The sequence below is a fragment of the Bipolaris oryzae genome, assembly GCF_000523455.1.
Source record: "Bipolaris oryzae ATCC 44560 unplaced genomic scaffold scaffold_17, whole genome shotgun sequence".
Classification (NCBI taxonomy): Eukaryota; Fungi; Ascomycota; class Dothideomycetes; order Pleosporales; family Pleosporaceae; genus Bipolaris; species Bipolaris oryzae.
The window spans coordinates 104,578-124,608 of record NW_006911293.1 but is presented as its reverse complement, the minus strand read 5'-3'; the positions used below and the strand labels follow the sequence as shown (position 1 = coordinate 124,608).

The 20,031-nt window shown below is 53.2% G+C and overlaps 10 protein-coding genes across 10 annotated transcripts; 5 read left to right on the top strand and 5 right to left on the bottom strand.

The window, feature by feature from the left end:
* Nucleotides 1-60: 60 nt before the first annotated feature.
* On the top strand, nt 61-526 carry COCMIDRAFT_85664 (uncharacterized protein; the record flags this gene model as incomplete). Its single annotated transcript, XM_007686253.1, has 2 exons — nt 61-344; nt 412-526. 2 exons carry the CDS (start codon nt 61-63, stop codon nt 524-526), a joined length of 399 nt encoding a protein of 132 aa, XP_007684443.1.
* Nucleotides 527-1,050: 524 nt separating this feature from the next.
* Nucleotides 1,051-2,334, bottom strand: COCMIDRAFT_33523 (uncharacterized protein; the record flags this gene model as incomplete). Its single annotated transcript, XM_007686223.1, has 1 exon — nt 1,051-2,334. One exon carries the CDS (start codon nt 2,332-2,334, stop codon nt 1,051-1,053), a length of 1,284 nt encoding a protein of 427 aa, XP_007684413.1.
* Nucleotides 2,335-3,142: 808 nt separating this feature from the next.
* COCMIDRAFT_85586 (uncharacterized protein) lies at nt 3,143-4,095 on the top strand (the record flags this gene model as incomplete). The annotated part of the gene is made up of 4 exons (XM_007686252.1): nt 3,143-3,207; nt 3,262-3,433; nt 3,495-3,728; nt 3,775-4,095. 4 exons carry the CDS (start codon nt 3,143-3,145, stop codon nt 4,093-4,095), a joined length of 792 nt encoding a protein of 263 aa, XP_007684442.1.
* Nucleotides 4,096-4,895: 800 nt separating this feature from the next.
* Nucleotides 4,896-6,638, bottom strand: COCMIDRAFT_33521 (uncharacterized protein; the record flags this gene model as incomplete). The annotated part of the gene is made up of 1 exon (XM_007686222.1): nt 4,896-6,638. The coding sequence occupies one exon, from the start codon at nt 6,636-6,638 to the stop codon at nt 4,896-4,898; it is 1,743 nt and encodes a 580-aa protein (XP_007684412.1).
* Nucleotides 6,639-7,859: 1,221 nt separating this feature from the next.
* On the top strand, nt 7,860-8,615 carry COCMIDRAFT_85609 (uncharacterized protein; the record flags this gene model as incomplete). Its single annotated transcript, XM_007686251.1, has 3 exons — nt 7,860-7,935; nt 8,058-8,363; nt 8,422-8,615. 3 exons carry the CDS (start codon nt 7,860-7,862, stop codon nt 8,613-8,615), a joined length of 576 nt encoding a protein of 191 aa, XP_007684441.1.
* A 557-nt stretch (nt 8,616-9,172) lies between these two features.
* On the bottom strand, nt 9,173-10,723 carry COCMIDRAFT_23228 (uncharacterized protein; the record flags this gene model as incomplete). The annotated part of the gene is made up of 1 exon (XM_007686206.1): nt 9,173-10,723. One exon carries the CDS (start codon nt 10,721-10,723, stop codon nt 9,173-9,175), a length of 1,551 nt encoding a protein of 516 aa, XP_007684396.1.
* A 1,893-nt stretch (nt 10,724-12,616) lies between these two features.
* On the top strand, nt 12,617-14,815 carry COCMIDRAFT_2110 (uncharacterized protein; the record flags this gene model as incomplete). Its single annotated transcript, XM_007686189.1, has 3 exons — nt 12,617-13,065; nt 13,115-14,533; nt 14,662-14,815. The coding sequence occupies 3 exons, from the start codon at nt 12,617-12,619 to the stop codon at nt 14,813-14,815; spliced, it is 2,022 nt and encodes a 673-aa protein (XP_007684379.1).
* A 471-nt stretch (nt 14,816-15,286) lies between these two features.
* Nucleotides 15,287-16,873, bottom strand: COCMIDRAFT_85695 (uncharacterized protein; the record flags this gene model as incomplete). Its single annotated transcript, XM_007686250.1, has 1 exon — nt 15,287-16,873. The coding sequence occupies one exon, from the start codon at nt 16,871-16,873 to the stop codon at nt 15,287-15,289; it is 1,587 nt and encodes a 528-aa protein (XP_007684440.1).
* A 355-nt stretch (nt 16,874-17,228) lies between these two features.
* COCMIDRAFT_33516 (uncharacterized protein) lies at nt 17,229-17,614 on the top strand (the record flags this gene model as incomplete). The annotated part of the gene is made up of 2 exons (XM_007686221.1): nt 17,229-17,447; nt 17,564-17,614. 2 exons carry the CDS (start codon nt 17,229-17,231, stop codon nt 17,612-17,614), a joined length of 270 nt encoding a protein of 89 aa, XP_007684411.1.
* Nucleotides 17,615-17,845: 231 nt separating this feature from the next.
* On the bottom strand, nt 17,846-19,223 carry COCMIDRAFT_33515 (uncharacterized protein; the record flags this gene model as incomplete). The annotated part of the gene is made up of 2 exons (XM_007686220.1): nt 17,846-18,330; nt 18,389-19,223. The coding sequence occupies 2 exons, from the start codon at nt 19,221-19,223 to the stop codon at nt 17,846-17,848; spliced, it is 1,320 nt and encodes a 439-aa protein (XP_007684410.1).
* Nucleotides 19,224-20,031: the final 808 nt, after the last annotated feature.

Sequence of the window (20,031 nt, the reverse complement as noted above, 5' to 3'; positions counted from 1 at the left end):
CAACATATTTACTTCTCAATCTTTGCACCTATCCACTAACTCTCCATCTGTCAATCCAAAATGCACTTCTCTACCCTCTCCCTCTCCATCCTCCCCTTCCTTGCAACCACCGCCTCAGCCGCAAGCTGCACCATCGACGGCAGCGCCGCAGCGTACCACTGGGAAGTCCGCGCCAGCGGCGTCTACGGGATCCCAGGTTGGTGCGGCGGCCTCTGGGATAACCTCAACAGATGGGGTGGACTGTGCAACCCTTCTTATCCGTATTGTAATGGGCAAGATGGCGAGATGGTATGGAGGTTTACGACGAGTGTGGGATGTATGAGAGGGCATGTTGAGTCGGTTTGGTAAGTTCAATCTGTTGGGGGAGTTTTTGAAAGGGGGGGGGGGGGATAAGGGCTAATAGAAAATTAGGTGGGAGGCGACGAAGAATGAGTTTGGGGCTATTACTTGTGTGGATGCGCCGGAAAAGAGGGAGGTGTTAGATGCGCCAGAGGATAAAAAGAAGAGAGAGGAGTTTAAGGCTTAAGCCGGTGAGTAGTGTATGAAATTGGTGTTAAAGGGGCGGGTTGGAGTGTGAGTGAAGGAGTTTTGGGTGTGGTCTGGTAGGGGGATAGCAAGTATATAGTACGACGTGTGAGGATTGCTGGGATCATTTCTAGCAGGACTATATAATTGATTGTTTCCAACCTAGTAAAGTGGACTTAAGAAATGTATTGAGGCTCCAGAAAATTCGACAAAAGTCGTTATTGATACTGCATTCATAACAAAACAACTGACATCCATCACTGTGCAAAAACTTGTCGACCTGTGTTGTGTGATGAGTCACTCATATCCCTTGCATATTATCACCACTCTAGTTCCATAAAGAGAAAACTTGTTAGAGATTCCATTAATAACAATAACCCCCTAATCTTCTGAGAAACAACCCAGCAGCCAAAAATCTCACATTTGAAAAGAACGTTGCACCTTCATTGAGTCCTACCAAAACAAAGTCGCAAGCAAGAAAACACCCCAACACAAACACATCCATCCATCCTCAACACCTCGGTATCAAACTTCACAACTTTGCATTCTCGGCAAATCAATCAACCAAACCAACCCCCAAATCCTCGCCCTTGCCTCCGTCAACGTAGTCCAAAGTGAGTAATCAACCGCGTATCTTGTAAAATTAGGATTTGCCACCCACTTCAACAACGCAGACATCCGCGTCGGAATACGCACACGATTCCGCGTATCAGGCGTTGGCTCTGCTTCTGGATTCTCAGCTAACGAGCGAAGTTGCAACTCGTCCGCCCTTATGCCCTCTGCATCCGCCATCGTCCACCAAAAGAGCCTCCCAATCGGTTCTTCACCTTGTAGCAGCGCAGCGTTAAAATCGTCTTGACTAGGCATTGACTTCTGTAGAAACTTGAGGTATGATTTCAGTGCCCTGACAACATCGTTGGAGCGGCAGTCAGGAACTTGCTTGCTATCTCTCCAGATACGAGATGTGTGGTAGGGATGGGTCACTTCGCGGACGTTGCCTAGGTCGGCGAGGAGCCAGTCTGAGGGACCTTGGATGAAGATGTTGCCGGGCTTGACATCGTCGTGGCAGTAGCCTGCGTTGTGGACGCCGGCTAGTATGGAGAGGAAGCGGTTGAAGGCGGGGCGGTAGCGGGCGTCGATGGTGCGGTAGGATGTGATATTTGGGTCGGTAGAGAGCTTCTGGGCGAGTGTGAGAAGGTCGCCGCCTTCTGCTAGGGGGGTTACTAGGTGCCATTCTTCTGGACTTCCGGGCGAGTTGGATGCTATGAAGTGGGCCTTGACGGGGAGGAAGCCGTTATATCTTGGCTTTCCATTTCCAGTCTCTTCAGTTCCATTAGCAGCAGTCGAAGTAGAGCCTCCAAAGTAGAGGGTCGCGGGTATTTCTGCCGGCCATCTATCGGTCGGGTAGCTAGGAGGAGCGCAGTTTCGTGGAGGACTTCGTATTGTATCGAAAGTCTTAATAACAGAGTCCTTGTAGACATACACACGTCCCTCCCAGCCGTTCCCCATAAGCTTCCAGTGCTCGCGGTTGTCTAAGAGATTGGCTATTAATTGCGGATCTTCATTTTCTGGTCCCCATGAGCGCGTGTAACGATCGTGGATGTGTAGGTTGAAATCGGTCGCAACGCCTTTCTCTCTCAGGTTAAATTTGGTCGGAACGTATTTCGCCCGTAGGGCTTCTCGGCTGACTAGGTAAAGGTGCTGCTGGTGGAGAAGCGTAAGGATAAAGAATATAATCACAAGACGGTGGCGCACACGGTACAATGTTCGTACTCTGGGGGATGTCAAGCTGAGAATAAGATGCCCCATGGATACCAATGCAAGAAGGTGTGGTGGAATTGGGACGGTGAGGCTTGGGTGAAGAGGTGGGTACCATTAACGCTCGAGAAAGCAGGGGAAAGTGCAACCTATGAATGTCCGCTTGGGTAGTTACTGCTTGTTTGCTCAAGTAGGTAGATACACGTCCGTAATATGATATGCTGACCCAATTTGTCCTTGTATTAGAAAAGGAGCGGATACCATGAGCCTATACAGCATGCTGGAACCCACAAATTTACCCATAGAAAATGTTTTGGTTCAGGGTATTAAGCTTGTGACGTCGGCAATTGGGCGTAAACCACTTGACGATAGTAATACTTGGCTTCGGGAAGCAAGGAAGTAGAAAGTTGGGTCGGCTCAGCCACAGCATAGCCGGCTTGCCTTGATGTGCTGCCACAATGGGATATCAGCCATACTGCGCCAGTGGGCCTTGTTTAACTGAGGTCCGCCATGATGCTTAGAAGGAACCATGTGTGTGTGTGTGTGTGTGTGTGTGTGTGTGTGCAGAGTGTCTTGTCTTGATTCGGACCAATCAAGCAGTCCGCAACTTGCTTGACACGGATAGCCAATGCCGTCCGCAAGCTCTCCAAGAGTCTCACGCATGCGCTATACAAGCTGGCGGCATCAAAGTGCCTTCGTGTCGTTAACAAAGGAGCCGGGGTGACGTCAAGGATACACTGTCTCGCGTGCCCGTAGCCGTCCAACCCCCAGGCGACCCACGCGATCAACTCCTGGGGTCCCGCATTCCCGTACAAGCCTCGCCGTCTTATCCCACATCCTTGCACCACAAATCACAACCATGACTACCGAAGCTCGCTCTGCGCAGAACAGGACACAGCTGATTGCGCATTTTGATGATTACAAGTAATGTCACGACACAATGGGTATCGGCAACGGACTAAGCTAACGCTGAGTCAGGACCCGCGATGCGCAAAGCGACGGGTGGACCAAACTCTGGGAGAAAGATGAGGCCCACCTATGGGATCGCGGTAGACCTTCACCTGCGTTGCAGTCGTTCCTAGAGACGCATCCGTACCGTGAGACGCTGTTCCGAGAGGGGGAGAAGCGACCGCTCAGGGCATTTGTTCCTGTATGTTGGATACCGTCCGCAAGTCAGATGGTCTAAAGCAATGGTGACTCAATTCCCACAGGGCTGCGGTAAAGGCCATGATGTCGCTCTGCTAGCACGCTACGGCTATCAAGTGTGGGGCCTGGAAGTCTCGCAGACAGCAGTCGATACCGCCAACGAAAACATCAAGACTCGGCTGAGCGGTTCGACTACCCATGGTACTGCAAAAGTTGTTCTCGGGGACTTTTTCCAAAAGGGGTACGAGGACCAGTTCGGGCCGGATTTTCAGGGTTTTGATCTCATCTATGACTACACGGTAGGTCGGGTGATGGGGTTGCGAAGATACGCGCTGATGATGCTAGTTTCTCTGTGCTTTGCTGCCGGAGATGCGCAAGGATTGGGCTGAGCGGATCAAGAGGCTGTTGGCGCCAACGGGCGTGCTCGTATGTCTCGAGTTTCCCATGTGGAAGCCGCTCAAAGCACCGGGTCCGCCGTGGGGTCTTAATGGCGTGCACTGGAATTTGCTGGCTGACGGTGGAGATGGCACGGTTGACGAGTCGGGTAAACTTATTGGTGGCGGAAAAGACCAGGGCAGTTTTGAGAGAGTGGTATACTGGAGCCCGCCTGAGTCGTTTGAGCAGAGCCGTGGTGAGGACATGATTAGTGTGTGGAGGCTGAAATAGTAGGTTATTGATTAAATGAGTTGTAGGTATATCGAGTTGCTGGATATATTTGCGTACTTGCAGAAAGAATTTACAAGTGCTGGTTAACTTTCCTACGTTGAAGAAAGCTTGCGTAGAGTTGTAGAAAGAATTCATAGAACATCTAATACCGTAAAAATGTTCACTTAGGGCTCAACTCACAATATCAGCGTATTTTGAGTAACTTCTACCAACAAAAAAACGTTCCCGTTCTCCCTATCCTCCTCCTCTAGAGATAGAGAGCGCAAAAAAAGAATTGGATGGTCACTACGAGGGTCGAACTCGCGACCTTGGCGTTAACTGAGTCCCTCTCCGGGAACATTGTCACCGGTGATGTATTATTATTAGCACCACGCTCTAACCAACTGAGCTAAGCGACCTTTTTGCCTTCCTTGAAAGGAGCGGGTGTTGAACACCGCGCTGTTGGCTGTTGATTGATGGAAGTTTTGAAACTCACAAAAAATATATTCAAAAAAAAACTAACGAGTAGGTAAGATCGGACAGGTGGGGTCGCACCACATAGTCGGGACCAAACATGGGTCAAGTGGGTGCCAAAGGACCCCACCATCGGCAGATGCAACAGCCGCAAGGGGTTAGTACAGTTTATGTCGAGAGATACTCGTAGGTCCAATGTTTCACCTTGTGTCTGGTCAACCAAAAAAACATACTTTGAAAGTGGTTAGTGAGCCAAATCAGCATCCAACACACATGTCTTCACAACCCAATGTCGAGACCAAGGTTTATCCAAAAAGAAATATAGTCGAATTAAAATCGGGTACCAATCAAAACGCCTCTCCAGCGAGGTCTTCGGCGAGACCTTCCAACTCTTCCTGTCTGAACGGAACCCACAGCCGCTCTGTACCCATACCATCTTTCCGGCTCTCAATCATCTGATGATCGTGAAACTCTTTAAGCAAGGTTCTAAAACTAACTTCACTAGTGCATACAAAAGCCTCAACGGCTTTGTGGTAGAGGACGCGGTACTCAACACCTTGGGTAGATTCTGGCAGGGCATTCTTTACTTGTGCACTCTTTGACTTTGGTGTGGCAGTGACGTCGTCGTCTTCGTCTAAGTCCATGCCTTCCATCATGGATAGAGCAAGCTGCTCCATGACCAGGATGCGGAATAGTTCTCGCGCTTGTTCTGGTAGGGAGCGCAGAACGAAGCCCACACCGTCTCTGCCGCCTACTCGTCTGCCGCTGCGTCCAAGAAGCTCATTGACAGTCTCGACAGTGTCCATCTCTGCGTCGTAGGGCGCAAAGGTAGTTGCGTCGTGAAACAAAAACTTGTATTGTGTTTTGAGACCAACATCCCATAGCAGAGGAAAGTTTGGTGTGTCTGCTGTACATACAAGATTGACAGAGGGGTGGCTGGCTAGTCGGGCGAGCATGGACGGCAGCGGGGTTTTGCGAAGGTAGGGCGAGTCGATGGAGTTCAAGACGACGGGTACTGGGTGCGATGGTGGGTTGTTGGTCAGGTGCTCCAAGATGAAATCGAGCAGCACCGTAGGTTGGTTAGGCAGCTTCAAATTCGCCGGCACGACAGCCGATGCGACCGTCGTCAGGAGTTCTTTGATTGTAGTGCCAGCGGCATAACCGTTTATGATTGCTATCTTTGGCGTCTTCTTTGTTCCCTTATAAGGCGCGCGGTCGAGGAGGGAGTGGTAGAGGTGGGCTGTGAAGCGTTCTGTAATGATGCGTTTGGAGCCATAGCCGTAGAGGCAAATGTTGAAACCCTGTTCGAGCTCGAACATCCATTGGTCGTACGCACGGCCATGCAGTTCCAGCAAAAAGTCTATTTCAGACTGGTGAGGGTCTTGGTATGCTTGTATTGCCTGAAAGTACTCGTCATGGCTGAGGAGGCTCTGTGCGGAGAGGGTGTTGTTGGATGTCTTTGTGCCTGCAGGACGGTTCTGCCAAAAGTACTCCTCGTGCGGAGGCAATTCAGTCGGCGGGGTGGGCGAGCGTTGCTTTCGCGGGCGGCCAACTTTGCCCGATCCCTTGGGTCGGCCCCTTCCACGCTTCGAGGGAGTCTCGGGCACAGGGGCTTCTTCTTCTAGGGGCGCCTCTTGGGTGGACTGTTCTACCTCGTCGGCAGGCTCGTCGAGAATTTGTTGGGCGAGCTCATCCTCCTCGTCAAGGACATCCTCGTCGCTGTCTATTCCATTCAACGTGCGCTCCAGCATGCGCCTGTTGCTCTTCCGACGTGCACTTCGATCGGCATTGCGGACGAGGGTGGGGGTGCCCTCTGGGGAATCACGCTTAGCAGACCTTGTCGGGGTTTCAAAGACAAGTTTGCGCGCCGACTTTGGAGTGGCAGCGACTGCATTGGGGAAGCCGGATTTCTTCAAGATGGATCGAGGGGTGCCATGCTCGGCGAGGTATGTCCTCCCCTTTCTCGAGGGCGTATGGGCTTCGAGGGGATCCTGGTCGCCTGTTACCTCGTCGGCTATGCGGGCGCGCAGCTTTTGCGGGGTGCCGTCGTCATTCTCGTCGTCGTCGCGTCTTCTCTTTGTGCCAACCATGTCTGGGGTGTGATGAAATGGGTTGGCGAGATGGGTTGATGGTGACGCGACTTACGCGACAGTGATGCTTGGCGCGCGGCGGAGGCTCAAACACGCCTGCCTACCAGTGTGCGGGGACCAGAGGGCGCGAGCATCATGTGCCACGGGCGAGGGCGGGTATCCATGACGGCGGATGCTACCCCTTAGCTGGGAGCGACCAGCCAATGCAGCACAAGAAGCCATCTGATGGCCACCAGGGAGGGTGCAGATTGCGCGTGTGGCCGCCGCACACCGTGTGCTTAGTATGCAAGCCTACTCCTGGCAGGGCTGCAGACAGACCATTGACATGTGACGATGGCGTGGTTAGTCCATGGGCGATGGGCGATGGGCGATGGACAGGGCCGACGTCACGGGACGGGCGGTGCATCCATCACCATGCACGCGGCCTGTGGGTGTTTGTACATATGCATGTAAGGAGAGGAAGAGAGGGAAACTGTTGGCCAGAGCTGCATGCAAGATATGTAAGTCTGCTGCGACTGGGCCGTCCAGACTCCGGGCAACGTGTTCGGCGGGCCGTCTGTAGGTGTAAGTACTGTAAGCAAGTGTCGGGGTGCAGCATGCCGGGAAGGCTGGCCACAACCATGACGGGGGGGAGGGGGGTGGTTCAGATGAGCAGGCAGATGACAGATTCAGGTGCAGCATCCAAGGACGTTTGTCTCGGCGTGGTGCTCTGGTGTCGCGTCACGCCGCCGACGAGACAGGAGACAAGAGGCTACAAATAGCTGACCAGGCGGCCGCGGGCTGATGCGACTGCGCTGGGCTGGGCTGCAGACGATCCGTCCATACACAGCCATAGCAATAGTGTGAGTGATAGGCGTGCTGATGATCTCACCCACGGCGCTGCCCGCGCCTGTTCGTTTTCCGTCGTCTTCATCCGCGACTGCCCCGCACAAGCCCGAAACTTCACCTCCACACCTGTCCCAACCACGCCCTCTGCCACTCCACCACTCTCGACTCCCTCGACGCCGCCGCCGCTCGACCCCAGACACCCTCACTACTGCTGCTCCTGCTGCTCCTCCTGCCACCATCCCCGCCCGCCTCGCATCCCCGCCTGCTGTCGCTCCCCCCGTTCGCACCCTTCCCCCTGCGACTCGCCCCCAACCAAACGCCGTGTGGCGCTCTCCCGCGCTCCCTGTCTCCAGCTCGGCCTCCAAGCACTTTGCTGCTACTGCTGCTGCCACCATGGAGCAAAGACGGCGGCCAGAGTACAACCTCGACATCTTCGCAGATGCTGCCTTTGTCAAGGATGTCGTCAAGGGTAAGTCTTTTCACGCTTTGTTTTTCTTCACCTTCTGGCCCGACCACCCGCCCAACCTTTTCTCTCTCCCCCCCCCCCTTCCGCCCGGCCTCCTCCGTGAGCGTGTCCTAACCGCCCGGCAGCAATCCTGCACACAATCTTCTTTCACCGGTACTTTACTTCGATATCGCCCCTGACACGCGACCTGCTCGACCTGACGCTGCCCGCCATCGACGATGTCGACCTTGAGACGCTTATCGAGCAGAAGACGTTTGCGCTCGTGCGCTCCATAGACAGCACCCACCAGCCCCGTGGACGAGGTCAGATTGTCGTCCAGTTCTTCGAGAAGAAGCGGAGAAAGACGTACTTTTTCGGAAAGGCAGACGAAGACGTTTGCTGGGAGCAGTGGACGCTCGACGTCACTCTCGCTCAGCCCCGGACCGAGACTGGTACGTAGCAGCCCAACCAACCCTTCACCTCCTGCCAACCCACTAATCCACACCACAGATGCCCTCAAGGTCCGTCGCGCAATGACAAAGTCGCTGGAAAAAGCCGCGCACAAGATCATCGCCATTGTCAACCGCGACAAAGACCACATTCCTCCCATCACCACCACCGACGCCAACCCCTTCCCCTATCAGATTGTCGTCAACCCAAAGTCCGCTGAAAACGACTGGCGGCCCCGCATCGGCCTCTTCTAACCTCAAAACCATCTGGCGGTGAAAGAAAAAATCCCAAAGGAAACGCAACTGTATATATGTATCACCTTGCACCATCAACCGGGCAAGACCAAGTTCAACACGAGTAGGATGTAATATTTTGTCGCTTACTGCGGCATAAAAGAGGTGGGGAAAAGCTCTCGATTCCACATACCGGCCGTATTAGAGATGGGCCGCGGCGTTTTCTTTTTTTTTTTGCGAAATCTCCATTTCCTTTCCCCCTTTCGCCGCCGCCGCCACCACTCCCAAAAGCTCCACTGTACAGTGTCCGCCATGTCGGGCTACCTTTCCCCCCCTAAAGTAAACCTTGCGAACCACCTGTATCGGAAAGTCCCAAGAACATGAGCGTTTTGATTGTTTGTTACCTGTTTGCTGCTATAGCTACACAAGATACCCCAATTCCCCAAATGAAATTATACTTTTTTCTTATGAAATACTACGGCGAGGATGTGGTTACGCGAGTCTTCCGGTGCGTGAATCCTTGATAATAATGGTCGTATGTTGATATGCCAGCTATCCAAATACACCCAACTATCACATCATTCATTTCTCTTCTCCGCCCACTCAACCCACCTCTTCACAACCTCATCCACCTTCTTAATCCCATCCCTCGTCGCCTCGACCTCAAACCACTCCTTGTGGCTCTTGCCGCAAGCCTCACACTGCTTAATCACCCGTTGCTCCCCCAATTCTAGATGAATCATGCGCTCCACCCGATGCGCATACGGTACCTTGCGCACTCCTGCTGCCGCCGCCCCGTCACCCCCAACTTGCAATTTACTATCAGCACCACTACCGCCCGATGACTCCCGCCCCTGATGCGACGGCTGCCTCGACCCCGCAGGCGATGGCGTCGCAGACGAAACATGCGGATAGTACCGCACAAGCGAAAGACTATAGCCGCATTGTCTGGTCCACTCATTCATCCGCCGATGCACATTATTCGCCCTGCCTATCTTGAGCAAGATTGTGCCTTTGCTTCCCTTCTCTCCCTTCTCCCCGCCCTTCTCGCCCTTTTTCTCCTTGACAGAATACTGCCGCATCACATCTGACGTCCGTCTCCGGGACCCCCCTTCTGCGCGTGGCGCCAGCAAATTACTGGCGGCGGATGCGGGTGCCGGGCCTGCGGCCTCGGGGGTCAGCCAGAAGATGTAGATGAAGCCATCCTCGTCGTGCGAGGAGATGGGCTTGGAGAGTTCGGCTAGTAGGGTTGAGGCGAGTTTCGGGGGGAGGGATGTGGGGATGTAGCGCAGGAGTGCGGCGGTTTCGGAGTCAGAGCTGGGATTCGTCTTATTGACGGGGCGGGATGGTTTCTCAGAGAGAGGTTTGCGAGAGCTAGAGGGTCGCGAGTGTTGGCTACTGCTTTTTCGAGACTGGCCTTGTACTCGTGGTGGTTGTGGTGGTTGTGATGTTGGCTGTGGGATATCTTGCATGGGTGTTTCTGTTTGAGCCGGTTCTGCTGGCGGCGGTTGCTCTGTCTTCTTCTTGTGTCGTGTGGGTTCTGGAATCTCCTCATCTGCAGATCCACAGCATAACGATGCCCAGAAGCCGAGCTTTTTCACTGGTGGCGCTGATTTCGAGGGCCGGTCTCTTCGTTTTCGGTCTGCCATTACATCGCTGGGTACAGACATTAATGGGCCCTGGACAGCATCCCACGTCGGCGGCCGGTTGATTCGCCTGGGTGGTCGAGACCCAGATCTCCTTCTATGGCCACTGCTCCTCCTCTTGCGTGGAGCAGCTTCATTCGGCTCGTCAACATCCAGAACACCCAGCCGTTGCACCAGTGTATCAATGCTGGTCCTCTCTTTCAGCGGGTATAATTCCGTTGCTGGTCCTGTCGATTCTTTCGCTGCCAACGTTTCCGCCTGGTCTTTGTGCTGCCAGCAAAAATACGCCGCTGCGCCAATCTCCTCCCCGCTGTCATCGCCAGCAACAGACGTCACGGCGAGAACACCGTCGCCTTCCGGCTCCTTTGCGTCAATAGGCCGTTTGCATGGTCGCCCAGATTGTGTAAGGCCTTTGCACGTGGTCGCCGGATTTCGCGAGTCTGAGCGAGGAATGAGCGACTCCGGTGTCACTCCGGTAAACATGTTGATGTAGAAATGCGGTTTCCGTAACCAGGAAGGTTGGAAGGTTGGAAGTTGAATTGGTAACAAAAAGCAATGGGTTTCTAAAAGGCAGGGAGCTTCGGCGCGTCCATCACGGCGCGTCCATAAACTCACAGCCACATCGTCTCAGGAAGCATCAAGGGCAGCGCATGGCTGTGAAATGTCAAGTGGAGCGTGTGTGACGACAGAGAGGCCCACTCTGTCTTCCAAGATTGTCAGCCAGCGCATTGTGAGCCAGCAGTCATAGCGTCCGTGTCGGTGCGTACCTACCAAGAATGGCGGGACTAGGCCCGTTTGTGGCGGTGCTTGTGGCGCAGCCTCACCAAGATGAGGAGGCAAAAAAGCGCACCGCCACACACGTTCCAAAGCAGTTGTCCAAAAGACTCGTGCAAAGGCATCCACGTGGCAAGGGAAGTAGTGACAACATGTACACAAAGACGCGCTGCTGTCACTGCTGCTGTTGCCAGCAACTTTCTCCGTCTTCAACTTAGCGCAGAGCACAAAAAGACACCTAACCTCAACAGCGAGAACCAGCGAAAAAGCAAAAAGATGCTCAGAACCCGATCGCCAGGTCCAGGAACAAAAATAAAATAAAAAAAGAAAGCTTGCATCGGCCGGGAATCGAACCCGGGGCTAGCCGAAACTGTTCTCGAAGAGAGATGGCAACGGCTAATTTTACCACTAAACCACCGATGCTAGTGATAGAAGCTGTTACTTCTTTTGATGAAAACTTGAGGGTTCAGACACATTATATTTCTCAGAATTGCCATCTCGCGACAGGCTGGACCAACCCCACACTATAGCTGTAAACGGTAGGGCTCAATGGGAGATGGTCTCTCGAGTCGAGACTATTATTGCGCACTAAGAACAGTTGTAGGGCCGCTTGTGCGGGCTAGTAATCAACGTGGTCATAAAATGTATTAGATTACAAGGATGGGCGAAGTACCAAGACCTAACCAACTCGACTCTCTTGTAATTCACCGGATCAGCGTTAGTAGCTCTACCGTGGCTCAATGCGGTGAGCTGTACAACGCAGACACAACACCTGCACATAACCGTAGCCTCGGTCTTCCTCCTGTGCTAATATGTCCAATGCATGCATACAACATGTGCTGCCACGAAACCATTCCCAAGAGGACTCATGTAGTCACCATTGGCAGAGTCCACTGTTGCCCGGAACATCCCGTCTGGCCAGTTTTACATTATCTTTTTTGTCGCTCTAACGAGTTACATGATAAGCGTATAATTTCAAACAAGAGATAGGCGGTAAGGAATCGGCGGTCCGAATTTGAGGAAATGTCACCCGATGCGGCTGTGGTTTGAGTGATACCCTTGTCGACGTAAGGATCTCTCATGTGTAGGAATGCCGGAAGCGGCACTGTACCGCTGTCCGCGCTGCAGGGGAACAAAAGTGCGGATCCCACCGCGGTATACTTCCGTCCATCGAGACATACGCATTCCCCGCACATTGGCGTATCGCAATCAACTTATAAATCAGCAAGCTTTGTAGACGTCTAGATCCATAGTTTGGTAAAAGATAATACTTCAATTTGTATGTAAAAAAGTTACCGAGCCGGGTGCTGGTGGGATAGGCTTTGGATAACCCACGCACTAAACTGCTTGCAGGAGGTCCATGCGATTCCTCCTAACCCACGATAGCGGATAGTACTAGTCGAGACCCCGCCTGTCGCGGTAGAGAATCGCGGAATGTAAGATCCATGTATTAGACTGGAATATACGATGATAAAAGGGAAGGACAGCCTGTGTGCTGGGCGGATTTTTTAATTTCTCATCTACAAACTCCTCTACCTCCTCTTGCATTGTCAAGGTAGACCAGGTCCTTTTTTTTCGTACATTCATAGATCGTCAACCATCATGGCGCCTCACCCTTTCAAGAGTATCTCTTCAGATGAGATACGCGTCGCTCGCGATGTCATCCGCTCACTCCACAAAGACACTCTCATCAACTTTCGGGAAATCTTCGCCCAAGAACCAAACAAAGAAGCAATGAAGCAATTTCTTGAACTTGAACATGCTGCCAAGCCAGGTCACTCTGCGGCCACCAAGAGACCGCCACGACTGGCCAAGGTTCAGTACGATGTGATTGGGTCAGATAAGATCCCGCAGTATAACGAGTCGCTCGTTGATGTCGAGCAAAAAAAGAGAGTCCGCCATCAGGCCTTTCCAAAGGATACTATGCAACCCAGTCTGTGCTTGTGGGAATTCGATGATCTCGTTCAAGCATGCAAGGAGAGCGACATGTTCAAGAAGGCTGTTGCCGAATATCAACTACCTGAAGGATTTGAATTGGTTGTTGAGCCATGGTAAGATTACCTTGTACCCTTCTCTTCGACTACATACTAATTTCTCCAGGCCACACGGTCCAGTTGACCCAGAATTCGACAGCGCCAGATACTTCCAAGGTCTCTGCTTTGCGCAAGACTTGAGGAACGGAAACCCAGACTCCAACTTCTACTCATACCCAGTACCCCTGGTCCCCATCATGGACGCAGCAACAAAGAAGATTGTTCGTGTCGAACGATTGGCTACAGGTGGAAAGGGAGATGGTCTGACGGCCAAGACATGCTCTCCACGTGTCCTTGATCACTGCGAGCCGGGCGAGTATGTCCCTGAGATGGTTGCTGGCGGACTCCGACAGGATGTCAAGCCCATCAACATCCTACAGCCTGACGGGCCTTCATTCAGAGTTTCTGATGAATCACTCGTTGAATGGCAAAAATGGCGCTTCAGGGTATCGTTTAACCCCCGTGAAGGAGCAGTTCTGCACGACGTTCACTACGATGGACGAAGCATCATGTACCGCATGAGCATCAGCGAGATGACTGTACCCTATGCCGATGCCCGTCCAGGCTACCACCGCAAGCAAGCCTTTGACTTTGGTGACGGAGGTGCCGGAAACTGCGCCAACAACCTCTCTCTCGGCTGTGACTGCTTGGGTGTCATCAAGTACTTTGATGGCACTAACATCGACAGAGAGGGTGAGCCCGTGGACCAGCCCAACGTCATCTGTCTCCACGAGCAAGATGACGGCATCGGCTGGAAGCACACCAACTGGCGAACTGGCCGCGCCGTCGTAACCCGTAAGCGCGAGCTCGTCGTCCAATTCATCATCACCCTCGCCAACTACGAGTACATCTTCGCCTACAAGCTCGACAACGCCGGCGGCATCACCATCGAGACCCGCGCGACGGGTATCGTCTCCGTCGTCAACATCGACCCGGGCAAGACCTCCGACTACGGCAACGTCGTCGCCAACGGCGTCCTCGCCCAAAACCACCAGCACATCTTCGCCGTCCGCGTCGACCCAGCCATCGACGGCCACAAGAACACCCTCGTCTACGAGGAATCCCACACTGCGCCATGGAACAAGGAGACAAACCCCAACGGCAACTGGTACGAGATCCGCAAGACCATCGTCGACAAGTCAACGGGCCTCGACGCGAACCCCACCGACCACCGCGTCTTCAAGATTATCAACCCCTACAAGAAGAACCCCAAGTCTGGAAACAATGTTGGTTACAAGTTTGCGCCGCTGCCAACACAGAAGCTGCTCGCGGCTCCCGGTAGCATTCAATCGAACCGCGCGCTGTTTACCCAACACCACTTGTGGGTTACCAAGTACCGCGATGACGAGCTGTTTGCCGCCGGACCCTTCACGATGCAGAGCCAGCTTGATGTGGGCGGTGTGTATGACATGGCTGCTCGCAAGGACGATGTTGCCGAGGAGGATTTTGTGCTTTGGAATGTCTTTGGTTTGACACATAACCCTCGGTAAGTTTTTTGTTTTTTTTTAAAAAAAAAATCCTTCTCTGTCCCATCCGATGTTCGCATCTGGTTGGTTCGAAGTTGTTGTTGTTGTTGTTTTTTGGTGAGAGAACAAGTTGCTAACGAATGTGCAGTGTCGAGGATTGGCCCGTTATGCCTGTAGAGATTTACGAGATTCACTACAAGCCAAGTGACTTTTTCGACCGCAATCCTGCGATTGATGTGCCAAATACTAAGAACAACTCTTCGGTTCTGGTGACCAAGGATTGCTGCGAGGGTAAGCTTTGAGGCTTGCATAGTGTGATGTGATGGAGTATTTCTTTTCCCTCCTGTACTAGCATTTCTGCGATGAGATAACGGTTTGAGGAATATGTACGAAGAATGTATGACTGTAATGGATAAAAGGATGAATGCATACAAATGACCACTCTATTTTGGTGTACAAGTGATTTGGTGATATCGGAAGTATTCGCCGTGCTAATTATTTTATGCAAGCTGTCATCATCACCTTGAATCGATCAAGGTTCTACTTCATTGACTGTGAAGAAAAAATATATATTTCACAAAAAAACCGATCCCTAGAGTACATACATACATGCTCGCAACACAGCAATGCTGTGCAAAAGTGGTATTCCGTTCCATCTAAAGCTCAAGTGCATAAATATTGCGAAGCGAAGAACGAAGCCAAAGACGGCAAGTAAAAGCACAGTTCGCCATACGCCAGTGCCTTTCCACAAAATTGTACTAGACACATACTATTTACATTCCCCAAGCACCAGTGACGGCGTTCAGGGCACCGTCAACAGCCTCCTCGAGCGTCTCGACTCGAAGTCTTAGCGTACGGTTCTCCTCTCGCTCCTTGGCCAGACGTCCCCATACAGAGGATTGTGCGCCACCTTCACAATTTGCGCATCCCCATCCTCCCCGGTTGATGTCAATCTTTTCTTGCATCTTCTGTTGTAGCGGTGCAGGCTTCTTGCCCTTGGTGGTGTTGGCATGAGAGTCAATGTCAAGTACGGAGGAACGGTCGGTGGCGGTTGGGCTCAAGCAGTTTCCTGACGTGACACTTGCTCCGTCGTTTTCTGGTTCCGACTCGAAGCCAGAATCGACGCTAAGTCCAGACCCAGAAATGCGGTTGTGCCGTCTGACAGCAGTGTCTTGGCACGAAGCATGCTCACACTGGGCCGAACCCCTGATGAGCGCCAAATTCCTCTTGCGGGCCGCCTCTTCTTCTTGCCTTGCTCTTCGCTCAAACGCAAGGTCTTCCATGAGCGATCGCATCTGCTCATCCTGCTCGTCGGCTCGCCTTGCCATGGTCTCAAGTTGCATCTTGAGGTGGCGGGCACGTGTCTCGGCCTCGTCGAGCTCGTCTTCCTGCGCACTCTGTTCCGAGTGTGCGTCTACTAGAGCAGTAGAGAGTTTGCGGTAGGCAGTCTGGTAGCGTGAGAGCAGCGCTTCGGCATTAGTGAGGAGGTCGTGGAAGGATGACGCAGCGAGGGGGTCGGCGGGGCCGTGGGGGAAGAGAGCTTGCGAGATGTTGAGATTCAGCAGCTCATCGTCGGGGTTGTGGTATGTGGGTGACGGCTGTGGGGGAGGGACCGCAGCGCTCTTTTGTGTCTTAAGCAACCAGGCAAACTTGCTGCTCGCAGTCGGCTGACTTGGTGCTTTGGTCTGCGCCGGCATAGCGCTAGAGGGTTGAGGACTCTCAGAAGCGCCCCTCGTAAGGGACGAGCCACGGGTAAAGATATTGGCCATCATGTTGCCCCTCTCTTCTTCCACTTCGGACTCTGACTCTGATTCCGAGTCGTACTCTTCTCCTGATGCCGACTCCGAGTCTGAGTAATCGTCGTGCTGCGAGGTGCTGGCCTTGCTAGAGGGCGAAGAGCCACTGAACCAATTCTGGATAGCCCTGATCTTGGGCTGGCTGGCGCTAGATTCAACGGTTCCCCTCGAGGGCATAAAACTGGCAAGGGACTTTGAGGGCGAAGAGGCGCGTGAGGTATGCTGCTGGATTGTAGTAGCGGCGCGGTTAAGGTTTTCGAATACGGTTCCGGTCAGCGTGCGCTGGTGACTGCTACGGCCTGACCTGGGGAAGTCGTCTAACGGGCAGGACGCATGTGGGTCATACGCGGTGGGGGAAGTGGGTGTTAGAGCAGAGGGGGGTGGCTGAAGTCCAGTAATGTCGACGTCGTCAAAAACGCGAGCGTCATGCTCAGGCAGGGGGGCCGAGTGCTTGCGAGTATGGTAGGGCTGCACTTGTATAGCAGCGCGTTGGGGGCCCTGAGCAGCATAAGGAGGGTGAGAGGGCTGTTGCAGGTCCCGATCATGCGATGAGTTGCGGCTCATATCGGCGGCCCACGGGAGCGACTAGTTGTTTGGGGAAAGCGAGATTTGCAACGACGGCAGATGGTCCGGATCGGCAGCGAGGGCTGTACGCGTGGTGCTGTGAAACACTGCCTCGACTCGTCGCCTAAGGGGACGGGCGTGAGGGCGTGAGGGCAGCGGGCAGCCCGAGCGATGGGCGGCGGATAGGGCCGATGAAGGAGCAATGAGGGACGGTGGTGGGTGGGGTACAAGGGCTCAGCAGCTGGTGCAGGACAGCGGCGACGAGTCGCTACAGACACAGTCGCACCAAAAGCAGAGGGAATGGGGATTCAGGGTTTGGAAAAGAAAGCAGGCGAGGATTTTGTGCAGCGTACAAATGTTTCGAGGGGCGGGAAAACTAAGGTGGCCGGGAGTCGCATTTTGTGAGGCTGGGACGGCTAGCCCGCCCCGTCATGCTCGCACACCGCAACACGTATACAAGGCTTACCCACCTGCGATACATGGCTCGCACCAATCGCGCGCTCGGGATGCATGGCGCCGCTCTAGTCACGCTGCAGCCGCCTTCAAACTCTGCGGTTCCCTCCAGGGCGTCTTTGTAGCTAATCTGCCTTTGCCCTCTGCCGGTTCCCTCGATGCCTTGGCCCGCCGTTCGGGCTCAACGCGTCGCGGGCCAATGACACGCACCGCGTGTTTGGAAACATTCTGCCCCAGGGAAACATTTCTGTGACAGCGGCTGCTGGCACCCTCATACCCTGCCTGTAGCATCGTCCTCTCGCAAACACCAAAACAACTTCTTTTGCATTCGGCCTGCTCAACATGTCTACACTGCCTAGCTGCACCGCAGTCGGGCTTTATCATGGATCCATCCAGTCCCGCTTGGCGCAGCTACTCCACCATCCCCGTCTCCGTCTCCGTCTCCCTTACCGCCATCTGCCTCACTAGCCGTGTGTGTGTGCAGTATAGTACAGTACAATACAGTACACACACGCGGCTCTACGACTTCTGGCTCAGATAGTGTGCTACCTCTGAGGTGCCCCAACGCTCGGTCCCGTCTTCTGGCAGCACCACCCAAGGCGCCTTCTCCCGCAGAAAGATGTGCTTGATCACCTTTGGCGTCGTCTCCGTTTTTAGGCTTTCCAGATCGACCGTGGCCATGCACAGACCGAGTCCCTCAGGGTCTGAAGGATATGTCATGGATATCGGTGCCCCACACCCCGAGCAAAAGGTTCGTTCGGCAACGCTAGAAAGTTGCAGACTTGTGCGTGTGCTCGCCTGCTGGAACCTAACCTCTTTCAACGGTACTCGTGTAAACGCGAGAAATCCAGAGCCCGACAGTTGCTGGCACGCTCGGCAGTGGCAGATGGTGATGTCTGAAGGCGCCGCGCTCGCTGTGTATTGTACCCCGCCGCACCGGCACCCGCCTGAGAATACGACATCGTCTTTAATTGTTTGTGCAACATATCGAGATCCGTCGGCAGCTTCAGTGTCGCGTCAGTTCGCCATTGGCTCAAGTGCAGCTGCATGGGTTTTACTTACGTCTCCGCGCTATACCCAGAAACACCGAGTCTACCTCTTCGACCTTGCCGTCTATCGCCAGCTTCTCCCACTCCTCTTTGTAAACCCCTTGTGCTTTTCTCCTGATGTCATTACTCGCAAACGTCCTGGCAATGTCCTTGACAACTACGTTCTCGACAAAAAAGTCGTCCCATTGCTCCATTTCATACGAGCGTCGGCCGTATCCGGCTTGGTTTTCCACTGTAAACACCTGCTCCACCTCTAGGCCAGCTGACTCCATTGTCTTCCTCAGAGTGTCCTCTGATTTGCTCCATGAGCGGTTATATGGGATCGGCAGCTGCAGTCTGCGCGCCACCCTCTCGAGAACCATGCCTGGCACTAAGTTCCTCGGGTGCGTCGCATCCACTGCCATGACACCCCCAGGCTTCAGAAATTCCGTCCAGTGCTCCATGGCAGCCTTAGGGTCAGGAAACAAGACAAGCGCAGAAGCTACCGTGATGACATCAAACTGTTTCCCCTTCAATTCTTCCGTCTCATCCAAATGTAACACGTCGCCCTTGAGAAAGGTAGTATTTGCATATTTATCTCCCCCTTGCGTCTTTCGGTGCGTGGCCACCGCAAGCATACTGGGCGTGACATCAACTCCTATGACGTGACCTTGTGGTCCCACAGCCTCTGCTTCGCGAAAAGTCAGGAGTCCAGTTCCGCATGCTAGGTCCAGTACATGCTGCCCAGGTTGTATGTCCAGATAGGATATGAACCGTTTGGTAAAGTCGTTATGCCATGTCGCATCGTAATCCCATGATCTCGAATCGTAAAATCGAATAGCATTTGCTGCTTGTCGCTCGCCCGTCATTGTGGCCGATTATGAACTTTTTTTCTGTTGAGTTGAGAAAACACCACTTCGCCTGTATATGCACATATATAGTACAGAAGACGGTGGCTGACAACCAATGGGGGTGGGGTAGCTTGGTAAGCCAGGTTTCGATCTATCCAGTCAGAGTGCACCCATATGCTTCCTTCCATTTCCCCTCAATGCTGACTAGGCAAATCGCTGACAACTTTTCTGAGAAGTTTCCTGTGAGAATCCAGGGCTTTATCCTTCAACTAAGCTTCATTTGTTTGTGAACGGGTCTCAATGTACCGGCCTGAGACATCCGATTGAATGTGAGAGGGGTGCCGAAGTCCAGCGTACCACTAGTACTAGAAATGGTAAGCGCAACGGACTGGCTATCTTTCACCTTTGGATGCTTCCTTCCTCCTTCTGCATGTTCTGCACTCAGCGCGTTTCATACTAGCGACTGAGCATTCAGAAATTCGCCAGCGATATTTACACGCGTCCACGTGGGTATGGTTTTATTACTGTACACACTAACAACCCTGCATATAGCCCCTCTCTAGGCATCCTCAGAACAGCATCGGAAGCTCCAAAAGAGAATTCAGAATACTGATTGTATACTGTCGGAAGAATCCCAAGGTCGCGGACAGGCTAAACGGCACTTCAATAAATGCCCCACCATACCCCACAAGGCCATGGAGAACCAGCGTCATGATATCCATCATCTCTTCGGGTCGAGCCAGGATCAGTAGAGTACCTGTCACATTCTGTACCCAATAAAGCACCATTCTATTGCTATGGTGTTACCCCATTTTCTGAACCCTGG